Source organism: Scomber scombrus, chromosome 18 (assembly GCF_963691925.1).
Source record: "Scomber scombrus chromosome 18, fScoSco1.1, whole genome shotgun sequence".
Lineage (NCBI taxonomy): Eukaryota > Metazoa > Chordata > Actinopteri > Scombriformes > Scombridae > Scomber > Scomber scombrus.
This window is the reverse complement of record NC_084987.1, coordinates 23470296-23490811: the sequence shown is the minus strand read 5'-3', so window position 1 is coordinate 23490811 and position 20516 is coordinate 23470296. Positions and strand designations below refer to the sequence as shown.

The 20516-nt window shown below is 39.6% G+C and overlaps 1 protein-coding gene across 2 annotated transcripts; it reads left to right on the top strand.

The window, feature by feature from the left end:
* The first annotated feature begins 450 nt into the window (after nt 1-450).
* LOC134000099 (histone acetyltransferase KAT7-like) lies at nt 451-20516 on the top strand. Of its 2 annotated transcripts, none has more exons than XM_062439412.1 (15): nt 451-744; nt 2486-2630; nt 4664-4885; nt 6488-6769; nt 7383-7465; nt 7989-8075; nt 9457-9555; nt 9678-9788; nt 10845-11036; nt 12188-12277; nt 12568-12708; nt 13492-13585; nt 13674-13820; nt 15701-15807; nt 15911-20516. In XM_062439412.1, the coding sequence occupies exons 1-15, from the start codon at nt 730-732 to the stop codon at nt 16007-16009; spliced, it is 1914 nt and encodes a 637-aa protein (XP_062295396.1). In that variant the 5' UTR covers nt 451-729; the 3' UTR covers nt 16010-20516. The 2 variants fall into 2 exon arrangements, with proteins under 2 accessions (XP_062295396.1, XP_062295395.1); XM_062439411.1 differs by lacking the exon at nt 451-744 and adding an exon at nt 2306-2395.

Genomic DNA, 20516 nt, shown 5'->3' with positions numbered 1-20516 from the left:
ACCACTCAGTAACACACGTTTAGTGAGTAAACAACCGTTTACGACTATGCAAAAAAGGTTGAGATAGTTACCGTGTTACACCGTATTTGGTGACCCGTCAGATTCTGTGACCTGTAGCACTACTAATTTAAGTTTTACTAAATCTGCAGTTTTATTTTATTAATTAAGGTAGCATTTTAATTGCATGGTTCTCCTTGTAATTAAGTATTTCTACGTTGTGGCATTGTTACTTTTACACAAGTAAAGTTACGAGTACTTCCTTATAAACAGCAGGTCACACAATCTTATGGGTTACCACATACTGTGTAACACCAGCTCCTCCTTTGCTCTGCTCGGTCGAACTGAAGTGTGCTTTTTGAACGTCTGAAAATTAACCATACAATGAAGAAGCACCTCAACCCCATCAAATATATGCTGGTGCTCTTAATTAGCCGACAAGTTTTTAAAGAAATTGATTGAACTAACAAGTCCGTCCTCCCTTTCATCTAGCTGAACGTTACGGCCACAATGGGTGTACCGTTATACTGTCTTCCCCACGGAGGGATTTCGTCGACGTACCGAGCCGTTGGAGGAAGTGCGGAGAAATTGATGCGCCTTTTTTAGCTGAGTTGGCTCATGCCAAAAAACTGGCGATTTGTTGCTCATAATATTCATATATTACTTTGGAAAAAATTGCACCCAAAGTCCGGATAAATAACCGGAGAGAAGCGCCCCGTCACATCTGTTAACATGCCCCGGAGAAAGGTAAGGTGAGGCGGACGGTGGACAGACGTTAGAGCAGCTCTAACACACAAACATAACGTCATGGCTAATGTTAGCTCATGTTAGGTCAAAATAAAACTCTGGGGGCAAAACTGACCGCCTGCAACTGAAATGTTTCAAATTATGGCGTTAGTGGTTTTTTAATGTGCGTTGAATGTGAATGTCGGTTGAACCACACAGCTGAGCTGTCCTTATGTGTTGTTGCTGCGCTGGCTAATGTTAATTGCTGAGTTGCAAGAATGTGTTGTTGTTTATCGAGTGTTTCGAGTAAGAGAGGATTGGAAATGTGCGTTTTGCTACTTATTGGTCAGATTTGTTCCCGCTGGATGTAGGACAGTGAGATGCTGACCTCTGTTGTCGTCCCTAACGGCAGCTGTAAGTTAGCGGGTTGTAAAGGAACAGGCTGTTCTTTGGGTCCGAGGATGGAGCGAAGGGTCCGCACCAAAACAACGTGGCTATTGGACAGGATCGGGACGAGCTTTGCGTTCATTGGTTGGGCTTGTTTAAACCCCTCCTGCTCTGGAATTTCATTGGCTGTATGCAAATGAAGTGCTCCGCTTCGTGTTGTGTACTTGTCAAATACGCTTAATGTGCGCTAGTAGTCCTGTTCTTTCTATTTATTTGTATTAGCGTCTTTAAATGCTGTTAAAAAGTAATTTATGTTAATTTGTAAAAGTAAAAGAAGTAGCTATAGCAATGTTTCATTAGGCCTATTATGTTTCAAAAACAGCAAATTTGTTTTGAATTGTTTAATTTTTTTAAATGCTTTTTTTCTATTTACTGTATTCTTTTGTATCTGTATGTAGCTGAAATATCATTTTAATTCATGGTGTCACTTTCATTGGTTTATTTTCTTTGTTTTTATAGATTTTCGTCATGTCTCTTTCGTGTTTATTTCATTATTTATTTAGTTATTTACATACCCTCTACCCTGTATTCCCAAAATTAAAGTTAGGGGAAAAGAGCATTGGAAATCAACATAATGGAGTAATACTTATAAACTGATGTAGAACAATAAAAATAAATAAATATAATTGTGGTAAAACATACTAAATTGTCCAATTTTTATTAATAATTTTACCTTATATGGGAGTTAGTCTTATATATTGTATATATATATATATATCACGTTTGGGTTACTATTTGAGAGGATGGAAGGGGCCACCCCAACATGTTATTCCTGAAATGCAAATGTCATGTTATGTGCTTGAGCCCCCCATAAACCCCACCCCCACCCTGCGATTTTGGTCGCTACAGAGGTGGAGGAAGAATTCCCTCATTCATTCCGTGAGGCAGGCAGTTTGGCAGCATGCAATGTCGACAAATGTTGCTCCTTTTTATGGCATAACATCTTATTGGAACATTTAAGGGGCATTTCATGAATTTCAGTTAATTCTTGTACTGAGGTTTCTAAAGGCGCTCCTGGCAGCAGCGTTCAAAGCAAAGACAAAAAATGTGCACCTATGTGACAATTGGTGCGGACAGACTCACACAAGCAGCAGGCTTTGTTTGTAGTGATGCCAATTAGGTGTATTTTTATTTAGGAGTATTTATTGACAAGTCCAGCGTGAGGAGATGTGGAGGGGGTGATGCTCCTCCCCCAAATATGGGATCTTTGTTGGATTATCCGCTGGTAAAAAAAAAAAAAAAAAAACTCACAAAATCTTCACTCAAGTCCCTTGCATGTATTTATTTCGAACTAACGTGATGTTGTCGTTTCCAGAGGACTGCAGGCAGCAGCTCGGACGGGACGGAGGACTCGGATTTCTCCGCCGACCTCGAGCACACCGAAACCAACGAGAGCGCGCACAGGCGCAGCAGCACGCGCCTGACTCGCGCGTCACTGCGCCTCAGCCAGAGCTCACAAGGTAAACACTGAGGGTGGTTGAAACATAGCTCATTTGTTACAGGAATTAGGCCACACACATTCACATATACCAATTGTACAGACACTGTGTCTTACTTAGGTCATAAAATAGAACGTTCTGGATGAGAAATGATTGAAATGATCCAATATGAAGGATTTTAATTGGCTAAAAGGGAATAAAGTTAACGAGCTATAGTATCAGTATGTTAGTGTCTTACTTCTCTCAAAATACAAATTACAGCTCGGCAGTCTATACATTTGTTGCACTGAAGTAATAACTGGGGTCTTTTCCTGAAACTCACTTTCACTGCATTATAAAATAATCATTATTTTTGTAATATATTCTCCACATAGTGTAGTCGGCCAATTAAAACACAGGTTTCATTGGCCTGTTTCCTCCTTAGCTTGTATAAGTGCAATCAAAGGAGCACTTTAAGTTTGGCTGAACTGCCTGTTTACCTGCTCAGTGTAACATTCAACTAAGATATAATTAGGCCTCGAAGAGGTTAAAGTATAAGATCCATAATTTGCTACAGTTTATCAAAGTGACACCCCTGCAGTACGGTTGAATGAGCCTTTTATTTATTCAAGTTATCAAATATCATAGGATTAAGTGCAGTGTAATTATCAGTGTATTATGTTTGACCAGTTTATTGTATCATCACCAGTACACCACCAGTGTACTTCAGAAGTTTAGAAAACCTCTTTGACCTGTTATCTTGCACCAAACTTTAAAAAAAGTTTGAGCTGATTTCTTGATGTTTCCCTTGGTATAATTGGTATAATTAAACCTATTTATCATAGTGCAGTTTTGCTCTCTGCGCTTTACCTGTTGTGAACTTAAGTGGCCATTTTAAATTCTTACTTTTTCTCCATACTCATTTATTACAACACCACACATTACTACATGCCGTGTAATTTCATTTACATGCATCATTTGGATTATGAAAAATATTTTCATTCAGAAACCACCGAGAGAATTCAACCCCCCCTTTCACTTCAACATTTCATCAGTAGCTATTATACGTGGGCATCCATAAAGCACGAATGAGTTCAGACAGCCTGACCTCCCCCCACCACAGACACACTAACTCTACTCCCACCCCCTGTGTGACCTCTTTATGTGGCTGCCAAAGGGGATTTACAACAGAGGAAGAAAGACTGACACTGTTTTCCTCCGCTTTCTCTGACTGAGAGTCCTGTCCTCATACAGGCTTAGGAACAACATAAAACAACAAAGAACTTTCCTCAGGTACTAAAAACCCTTTGAGGAACTCCCCGTCCTGCATTTCCATCGGACGGATCAGGGTCTAAATTAATTTGAAAGGATAAAGGCTAGTTTGCTCCAGATAGAAGTGGATTCAGAGGTTCAGTCTTCTTTCTGCTGACGGATTAGTCTCTTCTTAACGATTGAGGCTGTCGGAAACAAGTAACTTTACCCTCTTCTTACTATGTTTGATTGGAGTTGCTCATTCACAAATTGCTTCATTTAACAAAAAACCTGTCTAGAATTTGGAAAACTTTTAATGTGACTGTCCAGTATATTTTCTCAGGAGTTTTCATGTAGACAACCAGGTAGGTCTGCTTTATTAATTCATCAAGAAAACAGAACCAAATAGCTTGTTTTGCTCTGAGCAACAGCCTGAAAGCTGAAGATCTTTCATTAACTATCACATGGTGAAAGACCAGCAGCAAATCCTCACAATATAGAAGCTGAAACTCTGAAATATTTGGCATTTTTGCTCGATTTTTGTCTCTGTCAATATACAAATCCATTAATTGACTAATCACTTTATTTCGGCAAATCAAAATGTTATCTCTTGGTTATGTTCTTAATTCTTCTAAATGCTTAAAACCCTTGAAAACTGTAGATAAGTAAAAGTGTGTTGATGTTTAATCATCTGGACGCTGATACATTTTATGAGGTTATATGGTGTGCATGTAAACCTTGCTTTGACATGTGACTGATAGCTGAGGGCAGCAGAGGAAAGCGGTCTCAAAAAGGGCAAATCTTTAATTCCTCTTTTCTTCTAGATCATTGCAGCTCAGCACGGAGCAGTTCCCCTCCAGCTGCGGGTCCTGACGAAGGCCTGGATTCAGCAGCAGAGTCAGCGGCGGCGACAGCAGCAGTGGCAGCATCCGTCTTCTCCTCCGGGCGCAGGGTGACACGCAGCCAGCAGGGGGCGACAAACACCACGGCAAAAAAATACCCACTGCGCCAGAGCAGGTCGTCGGGCTCAGACACCGAAGCTAATGGTGAGAGCGGCGGGGAAGTTGATAAGCTGGTGTTTCCTGTATGTTGTAGATATGATATGTATACGTTACATGAGGGGCGCTTTAAATGTTCATGCATCGGCTCTTAGTTGTAGGAGGAGGAGAGTGGGAGTAGAGGAACCGATGAAGGAAGAGTAAAAAGAGGGAGAAAACTGAGGAGAGCAGCAACATTAGGGGAGGATGGAGGGAAAGGATGAAAGGGAGAGTAAAAGAAAAGACTAATGAGGAGGGAAAGGAAGCTGGGAAGACAGAAGAAAAAAAAGAAATTGAATGACATGAGGATGAAGTGGAGAGGAAGGGGGAGGAGGAGTTTCATTCATTCATTCATTCATTGTAGTGCCGTACATCTTGAGCCCTGCCTGTGATCACAGCGTGTTCCTGAGTATAAAGAAGACAAATCTCTGTCTACATCCTGGACTTGTGTTTTTTTCTCTAGGATGAATGAATCACCTCACACAGACCTGCAGCTGTTATATAACTTCAGACACTGTACGAGGTGATGATCTGTATCCATTAAAGCAGATATAATCTACACTTAGATTGATCGCTTATTAAATTCTATCACGTACAACCTCATTGCTTAAATCATATCATAAAGAAAGACTAACGTCATATTTCCGTTGAAGCAATGATGCAGAGTTATCCCTGTGGAGGAATCGGCGTGTTGCTTGAGGAAGCTTCATCAGTCCGTCTCAGTTTATCAAGACCAACAACTGTGATCACAATATTTAAAGATCCCCGCAGCCATTATTTAAGATGATTCTTAAAACAAAAAACTTCATTTGTTTCTGTCTGCAGGATATCTCTGTCAAGTCAGTCCGCCTTCATATTTGAACTGGTATTCCCAATACTGTTGGCACGCTTTTGATGTGCAACACAAAGAAACTGTTCAGCGTTGGCAGTGTTTAAAAAAAAACAAAAAAAAACCCAGATTTAATCAAAAGCTCAAGAAGAGGGGAGAAATAGGAGAAAGGAAAAAAGGGTAGCAGTATGTCATTGTATCTATTCAGCAGCCGGCCCCTCTCAGAGCACCGGTGCTGCAGTAACATCCGTCTTTACTATTGGATTTCTGTGCTGGCAGCCACTGCTGGAGGGTGTACTGCTGCCTGTAGAGATTTCCCTTAAGATAAACCTGTGGGAATAGAAGAGCAACTTATTGTTATTACATGAAAAGCAGTTTAATATATGTATGATTATTAAGGTTTGTTAATAATAGATACTGAATTTTGTAATTGTGTTTTTCTGTAAGCGGCACTGCTGTTGTTAAACCCACAGCAGCTGTATGTATCTTCCTCTCACTGTGCTGGGCCTTCATATTACATTATTAAAGAGCCTGTGCTGTTTATGCTGAGGTGTTGCACAGACACACAGAGCACAGTTTATTTGTCTCTAGGTGAACAGGAAAGGAAGTCACAGTCGCTTTCAAAATAAAGTTCATGTGTGAAGCAGTTGTCATTTTCAGTTTAAAAGCTTTACTGTCACTTTTCACTGCACACCACCCGATTGATGAATGAGATGTAAGTCTACACACAGCATTCTTGTGATTCCCCCTTGTCATTTCCTTTGTCCCGATCGGCTCAGCAGAGGTGAAGCAGGCGGCGGACCGGGACGAGACCCCCCCTCGCACTCCGACAGGCAACGCCCCCTCCTCAGAGTCAGACATCGAGGTTTCCAGCCCCAGCAATGACCTCGTGTCGTCTAGCAACGATATCGTAGTTTCCCAAGAAGAGGACGAGAGATTGGCCAAGGAGCTGTCGCTCAAAGAAGCCGCCGCCCACGACCTCTCCCACCGACCCAAACGACGACGCTTCCACGAGAGCTACAACTTCAACATGAAGTGTCCCACACCAGGGTGCAACTCACTGGGTGAGAGAACCTACTACTACATCACATGTCTCTATCTGTCTCACTGTCTCCTTCATCCATTCTCCATCCGTCTGTCTGTCTCTCTCTCTTTCTCTCTCACTTTCTTTCTTTCTGTCTTGCTTCTTTCTTTCTCACTTTCTTTCTTTCTTCTTTCGTTTTCTTCTGTCTACTTTCTTTTTTCTATATTTCTTTTTATCACTCTTTTGCTTCTTTCTTTCACACTCTCTTTCTCTTCTTTTTCTTCTATTTTCTTTTTTATTTATTTATTTTTTTCACTCTTCTTTCTTTTGCTTCTTTCTTTCTCACTCTCTTTTTCTATCTTCTTTCTTTCTGTCTTTTTAATTGTCTTTCTTCTCACTTTCTCACTCTTCTTTTTCATTATTTCTTCTTTCTTATTTCTCACTCTTTCTTTTTCATTCTTTCTTCTTTTTTATTTCTCACTCATTCTTTTTCTGTCTTTTTTCTTTCTTTATTTCCCACTCTTTTTCTTTCTCTGTCTTTCTTTCTTTTTGTTTTTTTTATTCCTTCCTTTCTTTCTTTCTTTTCTGTCTTTCTCATTCTTTCTTTCTTTCTTTTTCTTCCTTTCTCACTGTTTCTTTTCTTTCTTTCTCAGGTCATCTAACAGGGAGGCATGAGAGACATTTCTCCATATCAGGATGTCCTCTCTACCACAATCTGTCTGCAGATGAATGCAAGGTACTAACACACACACACACACACACACACACAGCTCTACCAACTGAGTGTGAAACAGAAACATTCCCCAGCGGCAACTATCACCATTTCATTTGTTGCCTGATTCTCTTTTTTCCTTCATTTAATTTTGTTATATTTTTCTGACACTTCTCCATATTGAAGGAGGATTATGTTGCATTTTTCTTTCCTGCATTTGTTCTTCAAACCATCTTTTTTGATATTACTCATTAAATCAGTAGCTGTGCACTGTGCTAAGTAAATGCTCACAATACAAACTGAGCCATTCTATACAGTCAAAGCGTGTTTCCACTGCGGGAACATCTCACCCATCACACTGTGAACAAAGTGTCCAGTGGATGAAAGTGAAAGAAAACCAACAGAGTTCCATTGAAATTGACAAGCTGTGAAGCCTCCAGGAAGACGGAGGTGTGTGGGGGTGGGGGTTGGGGGGAGGGGGGCTGGCTGGCTGGCTGGCTGGCTGGCTGTGAGTTGTCAGTGGTAGACGGTGTTGATGTTTTGTCAGGGCAAGGCAACGACGCGCGAAAAACAGACCGAGGAAAGGACGCTGTCGCACCGCCAGGACGAGAACAGACACTCCACGAGAAACCAGGTAACACACACAGATGTAAACAGCATGCGCAAAGTGCATCACACAAACATCATACATGTTCACACCTGAAACAGACAGATACACACACACACACAAATATATATACACTGTCTTTCTGTGCGGGTACAAAGTAAATTAACTCTTTATAAACAGAGCTGAGCATCCAGGTGAAGGCTGTGACCCTTCCTGGATTTCACCTGTCTGATTTACTTTATCATGGACTGATGGTGCGTGTGTGTTTGTGTGTGTGTGTGGAGGGGGATTCCCACACACTGCAACATAACTCCCAAAGGATAGGTTCATATTATTAAAAGTCTGTCTTTTTGCTACTACATTCCCACTTTACGTCACCGTCTCTCTCCTGTGGCAAATTAAAATGACTCATTTTTGGAAGCTGATTTTCCTCAAGAGGCATTTTAGCATTTGATTGTAATTATAAGTGCTGTTGACGACTTTAAAAGCATGTAGAGTCAATATTAAGATCCCTGTCACACCTCCAATTTTTGGAGAAATCATATTTGTCTCTTACTCAGACTACAGAGGCCATTTATGATCTACAATTAAACTCTCTAATGCATTTTTCCACAGTCTGTGATTCCTCAGTGTAGCAGCTCTAAAAGCAACGAGATGATAGTGATACAGATGTTCCTCCTCCTATTTTACAGTGCGTTGGTCACCAGTGTTGGGGAACATTACTTTTAAAAGTAACTAATTACATTACAAAATTACTGCCATTAAAAAGTAACTAGTAACATTACAACGTTACCTTCTGAGAAAAGTAACTCAGAGTACTTTTTTACCGAAAATGAAAACCCCTTTGTGATTCCTTTTAAATATAATGACTGTACCATCATCAAACAGCCAAGTCTGGACCATAATCTGTAAATCTAAAACTACATACAGGCTTTTCAAACACATCCCTACATCACTGTAACAGGTCAACAGGCACAACTTACATGTTGCTGTAATGTTCTTGCTCTTATTTCCTCCCACAAATTGAAAATAATGTGAATATTTCCACCAAGTGAATGATTTGTGGTGGATTTTCTTATCTTGTAATAAAAAGGTAGCTACAGGAATAGTTGGTTAAAAATAATAATGAAAATGTAACTAAATAACTGAGTACTTAGATTACTTGTTACATCAACAAAAATAATCCAAGTACTCTAATGTGTTATTTTGTACTTTGTAACGTGCTTCCCCCAACACTGGTTATCACCACACATTTAAATTAAGAGTAGTGATCCAATTTTTGTGCTCTTCAGTTGTCACTCCTCTAAATGTTAATAAGTCAAATGAGCTAAAAAGGAATCTTACAGATCACATAAGCATCATCAGTGCACCATCTTCTGCGTTTAAGTGTTTGTCTCTGTGCTCTCAGGCCCCGTCGGACCGGCAGCTGCGCTACAAGGAGAAGGTGACGGAGCTGAGGAGGAAGAGGAACTCTGGTCTAAATAAAGACCAGAAGGAAAAGTACATGGTAAGTGGGTGAGCTCTTTAAAAAAAAAAAGACGCATCTACGCCTCCATGTACGTTCTTCTCTCCACCTCACGCTTCCTATATTTTACCTTCCAAGTCTCTTTTTTTCTTCCTTTCCTTCAGGAGCACCGTCAGAGCCACGGGGCGAGCAGGGAGCCGCTGCTGGAGAACATCACCAGCGACTACGACCTCGAGCTGTTCAGGAAAGCGCAGGCACGTGCTTCGGATGACCTTGTAAGAGAGAAAACTCATCATCATCCTCCTCCTTTACTCTTTTCTCCCCTCCCTTTATTTTTTTTACATTTTTTTTTTTACCCCACCTCCTTCTTGCTACTTTTCTGCCTTCTTTCTTCTTCTTCTCTGTTTCAGTCTGCAGACTCTCCTCTGCAGCCACTGGAGGAGTCTGAGATGTTCTTGGTAGTCTGGACGATCACTTTCTGTTATTTCTGTGTTTGGTGTTACATTGAGACTCATTTAATCTAGCGTACATTAAACAAAAATGATGTATTATATGTTTTAACCTGTTCATTACAAATGGCTTGTAGTTTCAAGCTTTTCCAGCTATGATTGGTGTCTTTATTTCACCACAAAATAAAAGCTATATAGAAGGGACTTGGAATTTAACATTTTTACACCCTCAAATCAGAAAAAGAGTCAGACAAAGCAGCAAATATTACTTTATACTCTGACATTTAATGTCTTGGCTGCACACACAGTGGACGTGTCAGTCTTGTACAACAATACTGTTGTAGGTAGTAATCAGCTTTACAGCTTACATTAGAGCAGATAAACACACAGTTTAATCCGTTACTGATATCACTGAACACTGTTTCAACATGTAGAGAAATCACAGTCCTGCTGTGCTTAGTTACAGTCGCCAAACACTGATTGGACAGGTTATGTTTGGGGGCGGGGTTTAGCGAGCAGGGCATAAAGTTTCCTCTTGCATTCAAGGGTTCATTATTTGGCAATTATCATACCAAAACAGCACTTTCAGTACCAAACTAAACACACATGCTATGTTTCGGTAAAAATGTTTGGTTTTTTTTAATTAAAGTGACATTTATTCTGCCTGCATCTTTTTATTGTTTTACAATTTGTGACTGGTGGCCTCCACTGAGGTTTATATGATCCTCTTCCTGTACTAATTGAGATCTTTTCCTTTTTATATCCTCTCTTCCTCCTCCTCCTCCTCTCTCTCCCCTCTGCCTGTTCACCTGCCCTCTCCTCTTGTCTTTCTTTCCACTCTCTCCCCCATCTTCCCCTCTTGTCCTGTCCTGGCCTGTACAGGAGAAGCTCCGTCTGTCCGGTCAGGTGTCGGAGGGCAGCAACATGATAAAGACCATCGTGTTTGGACGCTACGAGCTGGACACCTGGTACCACTCTCCATACCCGGAGGAATACGCCCGCCTGGGGAGGCTATACATGTGCGAGTTTTGCCTTAAATATATGAAGAGCCAGACTATTCTGCGCAGGCACATGGTAAGACAGCTTTGTCAATCTTTGGAGGGACAAAAAAGTCCTTTCCATACTAATAATTATTATTATGCAAACATTTAATGCAGGTCTATTAGCTAGAATAACTGTACTTTTAATACAGCTATTAAATCAACCTGTCCAATAGTAGACTAATATAAAAGGGGGTTAATACAATACAATAAACTGCTGAACCGTTATTTCCCTTCTATAATTTCACCAGTTTATTTAGCTTCACACATTTCATGACTCATTACAGTACATTACAGTAAGTGTCATTTGGTGTTGTCAGACCTCCAGATTGACTGTTTTTGGTATTTATTGGACTCACAGCTCACCTTCATGTCTCTGAAAAACCACACACAGCCTTGTAGCACTTAATCTTTAAGGGTAAGGGGAAACTTTATTGATCCCCTTGGGGGGAAATTCAAAATTGAGACAATAGTATTCTTGTAATAAGTGATTTAAAATAAAATATACAAAAAACAATCTATAAATACTTTATATAATAAACAATCTTTAAATACTATTTACAATAAACAATCTCAGTCTCAGCCTCAGTCTTATTAGTGGGAGAATAAACTACTGGGAGCTGTGGTGTTATTCATGTTTTATAGTCCCATTAAAAACTATGATTCAATATATTGGTATTTTAATGAAAGAAAAAACACTAAACACCATAACATACTCATTGTATCGGGGATGGTTAGGGTTCGGTATGTGACACAGGTGCTTAAATGGCTCTGATCATGACAAAACCTCTCAGTGATGTCAAAGCATCAAAGTGGAAATGGACTGTGGCATAAAGACGTCTAACTCTAACCTCACTATCTCAACACCTGAGGCCATTCATTATTTTATTCCTAGACCTTTCAGACTCTATTTTGATAGACTGTATATCTTCGCCTCTGTAATACGGTTCCTAAAGCTTCTATTTATCAGTGAGAGAAGTGAGATAGTCTCAGAAGAGAGTTTTTTTTCTTTTTCTTTTTTATTCTACCAGACTGGTTCCTCTGCTGAACTGGCAATAAAAATAGATGTATTGAAAAGAGAATTAGTAGAATAAGACTTGGTCCAGAAAGACTGTTACGTGTGATTTGACTAACACAGACAAACCTCTGCTGTGCTCTCCTCTTGTTTATCTCTATTGCATTAAGGCCAAGTGTGTGTGGAAGCATCCTCCAGGTGACGAGATCTACAGGAAGGGGAACATCTCTGTGTTTGAGGTGGACGGAAAAAAGAACAAGGTGAGACAACTCTTCCTGACCTTCACTCAGAAGGTCCAGGAAACAGAGGGTCAACAAACCTGGTAGGTTTTGTTGCAGCACTTCATTAGTCTGATGTTTGACCTCATGTCTCAAGATCTCGGTCCACAAATTGGGTTCATATATAGTCTGCATGTTTCCATGATGTATGTTGGCTGTCTTGTGAGAACGTGACATTTAATTTCCCCTCCAAGGGATTAATAAAGTACTCAATTCAATTCAATTCAATTCAATTATATAAAAAATAATATCCGTGATGTTTTTTCTCACAGATTTACTGTCAGAACTTGTGTCTGCTGGCGAAACTCTTCCTGGACCACAAGACTTTGTATTACGACGTCGAACCTTTCCTCTTCTACGTCATGACCGAAGCAGACAACACGGGCTGCCATCTAGTCGGCTACTTCTCCAAGGTCATCCAATCAAACGATAGATTTTTATTTTTATTTTTTTAGATGTAGATTTGAGAGTAAATCGGCCACAAAATTGATTTGCTAGTTTTAGATTGTATAGAGTCTAGAGCAGGGTTGCCCAGTACGTCAATTGCCGTCCACCATTCGATCGCAAAGCCTATGCTGGTATATTGCGTAAATTGAAAAGAAACAGTCCAGTCTAGTGAGCAAAGGGAAGGGAATGAACGGTCGAGGAGAAAGAGAGAGCTACAAACAGCAAACGCTACACACCTGCTGGAACTAGAAACTATTTTACGTCCATAAAAAGAGTGAAATAGAGCTTTGAGACTGCTTATATGACTCCTTTGTGATTCCGCTCTGGTAACTAAGCTGACTGTTTGACCTGCTAAGACATTAGTGCAACATTTATTTTCTGTAAAGAACCCCGAGTGGGCATTATTATATATTATTATAGTAATGCCTAATGCTTAAATGGCAGCTATGCTATTAAAGCTGTTGTTATTTAGCCCCCTCGCAATCTGGGATTTCCTTTTTTTTTTGGTTGGTACATAATTTATAGCTGGTCAAAATTAAAAGTAGCTCACAAGCCAAAAAAGTGTAGGAACCCATGAAACGTCTTTTTAGAGAGAGGCGACTATAGATGAAGTTACAAAGCTAAAAGGACTTAGAATAAAGTGTGAATATCAGCTCTAACTATCAGTAATGTAAAAAGATGACAAGATGTTAGCACTGATAAAGTAAATGTCAGACCTTCATATTTATGTATTTATTGTCGTTTTGCAGGAGAAGAACTCTTTCCTGAACTACAACGTGTCCTGCATCCTCACCATGCCGCAGTACATGAGGCAGGGCTACGGCAAGATGCTTATAGACTTCAGTGAGTACAGATATCCTGTGTGTGAGTTTGTGTCTCATTTTTTAAGCGGGGTAACATTATAAAGCTCGATTTGATCTTTTCCTTTCAGGTTACCTTTTGTCGAAGGTGGAGGAGAAGGTGGGCTCACCTGAGCGGCCCCTGTCTGACCTGGGCCTTATCAGTTACCGTAGTTACTGGAAGGAGGTGCTGCTGCGCTACCTGAACAACTTTCAGGGGAAGGAGATCTCCATAAAAGGTCAGAACTGGGTCACGCACTTTTTCCAAAAAAAAAAATGCTTGAGAGAAGAGACAGGACCAGACATTTTCTCTGAGAGCGTTTGTGTGTTAACGTGTGCACGCATGCGTTCATGTGTGTGCGTGAATCAGAGAGCAACGAGGCCACACCGAGTCAGTGTTCAGGTGACAAATGAAGGTGGATGCACGCGAGACTTCAGTTGCAGAGTCTTCCAAAAAAATAAATAAATAGAGTGAGGGAACATCCTGCTTAGTACATCTGTTTTGTTCTGCCTGAGAAGAAAAAACCCTCTTCTTACTTTGATGAATAAAAAAAAACATGACTAATAGTCTCCAGCACGGCTTAGACATACCTCAGTTTTGGTGCTTGTTTTACAACTCTTCACAAATAACTCAGACTCACTCCAATTCAATCTTTTTGTCCTCATGGGATAAAGAAGTCCTCTTCTTTTTTTTCCCAAAGCGAAAGCATCAAATAACAGATCATCATCATCAGTGTTAGACAGCAAACTTGACAATGAGACAAAACAGAGAATGGCTCTGTAATAACACACTGTTCCCTCAAGTCCAAGCTGCTTTCTCTCCTTTTCTTTTAAGTTTTTTTTCTCTCTCTCTTTTTAAAATGTCTGCACATTATTTAGAGTTTAATGAGATGTTTTCGACTTGCAGAGAGTAATACAAATGACTTCTCAATCATCCTAGTACGCATTCAAAATGTAATGAAATGTGCTGTTAGAGGTCAGCAAACACATGATGTCATACAAAGAGGGTTTTGTTATTATTCCAAAGTGTTTTGATTAGCTGTGACTATACTGGCGTGATTGCACATTTCATAAAAGAGCCCTTTCTTTGTTAACAGTGGGTTTCAGTTTGATCGAGCGGCACAAGAACAACCATGATGCAGTAGTTTGGCTTTTCTTTTTGTAATTTCAGACTTTTTTTAATTGTTTGATGTTACTGTGAATAATTAAGTTCTCAGAGACATAATGCAGGTTGGAATCTTCACTATCCTAAAATGACTGAATGCAGCAATTCAGCCATTCATTCATGTTGACCTCAGAAAATAGCTCAATACATTGTTTTTGCATGAAGCACGTAACACATGAACATTCTTGAGCTTACACCAAAGTGGTGCATCAACAGACTGGTCAAGATAGCAGCATCACGATAACTACTTTTGTTGGCCGATATATTGTCCCAGAAATAATCGCGATAAACAATATTATTGTCAATACACTTGTGTGCATTCAATGGTGTGACTACCTCAGACCAATATGCATGGATACAATGACTTGTGATGCTCATTGTGGTATTTAAATGTATATATCTATGGAAAGAAACATATTGACACATTGCACCACCTAGGCTTGTCACGATAACTTTTTTTTTTTTTTTTTTACGATATATTGTCTCAGAAATAATCGCGATAAACGATATTATTGTCATTTGAAGATTTGAAGACCACTGATATAATGATAATATAATAGTATAATAATGTGAGGGGGATGGGTGGTGGGATTGGAGAGTGGGTGCTAAGTTTCTGTAAAAACACAGACTGCCATTATCGGCCAGGACAGTTATTTACCTTTGATTCCATATAAGCAACGCTGCTCACTTCTGCAGTCTCCACTCAGGATGTCACAGTGAAGAATGGAGGACACTACTTTCTTAGCCAATGTGACATGAATAGCCTCTTAGCTGCTAATGTGAAGTGTGGCAATATTGAGGTAAAAACAAATGGTTAAGGTCATGTCCATGTATCATACGATAAGTCCATATATAGACAAGATGATGTTGATAATTATGTTACTGTACGATAAGTCGATAACGTAATTATTGTGACAGGTCTATGCTGATCTCATCCCACTCTCCTATTCACAGAGATCAGTCAGGAGACAGCGGTGAACCCGGTAGATATTGTCAGCACACTGCAGTCCCTCCAGATGCTCAAATACTGGAAGGGAAAGCACCTGGTTTTAAAGAGACAGGTAGGAAACAAAGGATTTCACTTTCCTTTATGCTGCTCATTCCATTTTAGTAGATAATTCTTCTCTAGTGAAGCCAAGTAAGGTGCGTTTTTTCTTCCTGTAGGACCTTATCGACGACTGGAAAGCCAAGGAGACCAAACGTGGCAACAGCAAGAACATCGACCCCACAGCCTTAAAATGGACACCGCCTAAAGGGACGTAAAGGAGATTCCGTTCACACACAAAACACACACAGACAGATCCTCCTCTGCACACTGGCATGTACACAGATCCTGAGCTTAAACCCTCTCACACACACACACAAACACACTGTCATAAGAAACGCTTTCAGCAGCTACTCACAGAATCAGTTGATACTCCGGGTTCATCAGTCACTGTCTGAGAAAATCTACGTGAATCTAGACCTACGTTTGTGGGAAATTTGAGCAAGCTGCAGTCTGAGTTGCCATCAAGGGATTAGGAAGGCTTCATACTGAAATACTTAAAATTATAACATATTTAAGACCAGGACCTATGAAAAGCAGCTATGAATCCAAGATAATGCTCAGAAACAGGTGGAAAAAGCTTTATTGTGGCTACAGATATTTTAAAGTTAATGGTAAGAAAATAGTTATTTAGATATAGTTGAGACAATAAGCAATCTTTTTGAAGACATATTTTATATTTATCTTTTTACGACACTGGCTATAACTCTTAAATTACAGTAATATATTACATGAACTTTTTGGATTCTTCTCCCTTTTCCATGTTGTGTTTCTCTGCTGTTTTCCTGTCACTGAGAACAGAAAGAGAAAAAAGAGAGTAGAAAACTAGATTTCCTCTTGTCTCAGCACTACTGTTCTTTAACTTCTGTTTAAACATCAGTTCAGATGACGGGTGCACATGAGAACACATGCACTACTGCCTTGGAATAACGAGGTTTACAATCCAGACAAGCCGATTATCATCAGTCACGTTGAGATTTTCATTTTCAGGCTCATGTTCTTTCATGAAGTCCAACGAAGATGAAATGATACTCACAGCAGCCAGTGATGTCAAACTAAGTAGGATCACAGACAATATCTCTTCGACCTGAAACCAATTGTGCATTGTTAGCGCACTTCATTAGTACAGATCACCAGTCGCGCTCGCTAATCCAATCTGCGACAGCCGGTATTGAACCTGCGCTGCCTTTTCATTCACTTCTCCAGACAGTCAACACAATGCAGGTTGGCATCACGTTGACTCTCAGAACTGATTTTGGCAGACACTGACCAGCTGGCTGTAATTATACAGGACATGGCTCTGGCTCCAAAATGCATAAACTTTCTAAGAATAGGACCCCTGACCTCGATTAAGCACCCTGGTCACATGACAAAAGTCAGAGTTCCTACACAGACTGAGAATTTTGAATTTGAGAATTGAAAAGATACAGTAATACCCATGAATATAATATTAACGCCCAACTAGTAACTGTAAGAACTCATTCGCTTAAATGTGAAATTTGCTCTCATGTTGTCATTTCACATATTGTTAGATTAGTGGTATCTGGAAACTGCAGACATTTAAAAGGTATGAAGAGTGAAGATGGTCTCAGGTATGATGCACAGACCCAAGTGTACAAACATTTCTTTTTTAATGTTAGTTATATAAATGACCCTTAAAGAATGTCGAAGAGGAGTTTCACTTCACTGAGCTGTAGCTTGCAAAATGAGCTGAACGCTAACGCTCAGTTGAAGGTGAAGTGTGTAGAATTTAGTGCCATCAAGTGGTGAGGTTGCAAATTGCAACCATTCCTATACGCCACCACAATGACAATGACAGCGAAAGTCACAAAAAACGCAAAAGGCCCTCTCTAGAGCCAATGTTTGGTTTGTCCATTCTGGGATACTGTATAAAGGGCTCATTCTAAGGTAATGATAATAATGATTCTTATATTTTAGTGATTAACACACATTAAAATCTAGCTATAAATATAATATATTATATACCATTTCTGCTAAGTACGTTCCAATAAATGCCACTAAATTCGACGAAATGCACCTTTAAATTCCTGACTCCCTGATGTGACCTGGTCTGGACCTGTGAAAAGCATCACGTGACGTTATTTGGTTTGTTTACTGTATGATTTCAAGAATTCAACAGCTGAAAAGATTATTGTTTGATGAACACTGACTGTGGCTGTTTGAACCCGGAGCAAATCAGTTCATCAGCTTTTCTCTCATGCAACAAATACACACATCACCAGTATTTAAATCATCTCTCACTAGTCGGTCAGTTAGCCAGGAAACTATAGCTGCCATTGGCCATGTTTGGAATCTGCTATGTTTGTTTTTTTTTAGCTTGTATTTTAAAGAAGGCTGTGTTACTTCATGTCTACGTGAGAAGGGGAGCCTACAAACATGTTGTTCTGTCTGTTATTTTTGTTAAAGTTCTCAATGAAATTTTATACCTTTTCTACCTCTAAGGTTTTACCACTGTATAAAAAAAAAGCTAGAAATGCCCATTTTAAGCTTCTTTGTTTCCCTTTTTATCCCGTGTGTGTTGATATGTGAAAATTTGTAGATGTGCAAAGCATTTTTTGTTGTTTTTTTTTACTAGAATTTTCTAAAATACACTATTTATATTCTTTTAAAAAAAAAAACATGTTTACTGTGTAGGAACGTAAAAAGACATAGGAAAAGGTATAGGAATTTCTACTTTATAGGACTGGCTTCCATGTGAATATAAATATTTATCTGAAAATTGTATGTAGATTTGAATGTGTGGAAGCTCTCTAAAGGTACCGGAGGGAGAATCTGAGGCACACACACGCCCCCCCCCCCCCCCCCCCCCCCCCCCCCCCCACACACACACACACTCACACTCACACTCACACTCACACTCACACTCACACTCACACTCACACAAATACCACCAACAGAAGTTATTTACATTTCAGAAGTTTATCTCCTGTTATCAAAAGCGACGTGATTGAGTCAAAACATGTGAGTTTAACACATTGTCACTCCTTGTTACCAATATAACAGCGGCTCCAAGCAGTTAGGACAATATAAGCACAATCGTTTGTTGCACCACCCTAAACGTGGTCAGCAGCATTATATTTTGTTCTTCATAGTCCACTGTGGTTGATTTATTTTTTATGACAATCTCCATATTTATAGTTTTTGATCAACATGTTGATTTTGTAAGCATATTTCTCAAAGCACTTGTTGGACATTTTCGGAAAATAAGCTTATTTGCTTTCTTGGCGAGCATTAGATGAGAAGATCGATACCATTCTCACGTCTGTACAGTAATTATGAAGCTACAGATAGAATCCGCTTAGTTTAGCACAAAGACTGGAAATGGAGGGAAATGTTAAGTTTTGTACAAATTAATCAAACAAGATTCAACGTGTTAAATTGCGAGTTTTAGAAGTGCTGCTAGGCTTTTTGTCCCTTTCCAGTTTTTATGCTAAGCTAGGCTAACAAGCTGCTGCCTGTCCCTTCATATTTACCACAAAATTAACAATCTTCTCATTTATTATTGTATTGTACTTCTCACACGATCCTTTCAAACATTGTGCATAAGCTTAGACAGCAGTTGGCTGTGAAATTGGAGGTGTGTGGCCAACAGTGTCAGATTGAATCAATTATTGTTAGTTTTCTAGCTTTAGCGTTATAGTTTCATTGTTTCTTTCACAAGGCTGAATATTTGTGACTATGGCTTCCCTCTTGTAGTAGAAATTGTTGCCTTTGAAGTTCATAAGGTTGCATGTTTTGATTTCTAATTTCTTTTTTTTTCTTTTCTTTTTTTAAAGTGATGTCTTTACTGTTAGTGGATTAATTTATGTTTTACACGTTTCTATCCGTCTCTTTACTGTGGTTTCTTCTTTCGGGTCTTACAAGAGAGAGCTGATGAGTCACATCACTGACTGACGGACTAAAACATCAATACAAACCGTTTAGGTATATGAAAGGACTACATTTATCCTTCTAGCACCTGTTAATAAACCGCTCTGAAATTTGCTACTGACAGAATTTACTAATGACGACGGTATTTTTTGCTCGTCCTTAAGTGCATTTACAGGAAAGTGCACTTATTTCACGAAGGACTTTCAAAGGAAAAATCAATCCTTAATACAACTCTTAATACAGATGTTCCACACATGACTGGGGGCACTATTTCTGTTTGGTTTCAGTGCCTCGCAATCAAAGGAATGGGTTAGGGTTAACTTTTTTGTCAAGAAAAGGCACATTGAAACCATAAATTACAACACTTTGTCAAAAAAAGACCCCTGGAATGTGTTGAACACCGCAAATCCACCATATCTAACCATGTGAAAGTATCTGAAAGTGATTTTTCCTTTAAGATGAGGCCTTTTTTTTTTGTATAGAAACCAGTCTGCCACAGCCCCTCCTTTCTTTCTCATCATGTTGTTATTCACTGTGCCAGTGGCAGCTATAGATGGGCAGCTTCCAAGCACTTATTAACACTTCTGAATAGGATTGCAGTAATTTAGGGGAACGAGAGGCATCCCATCACCTTCCATTAGCCACCAGCGAGCTGTTATAGTACTGCAGAGCTTCAGGCTACATGCTACCTAGTTAACAAACGCACACAAAGCAGCGACAAACAAAAGTAGCGTGGCGTCTATATGTAGCTCAATTGTGCTTTTTGTACTTTGCTTCTTTCTTCTTTCTTTCCCTGCCTTCTCCAATAAATGCAAATGGTGACACACCTGTTGA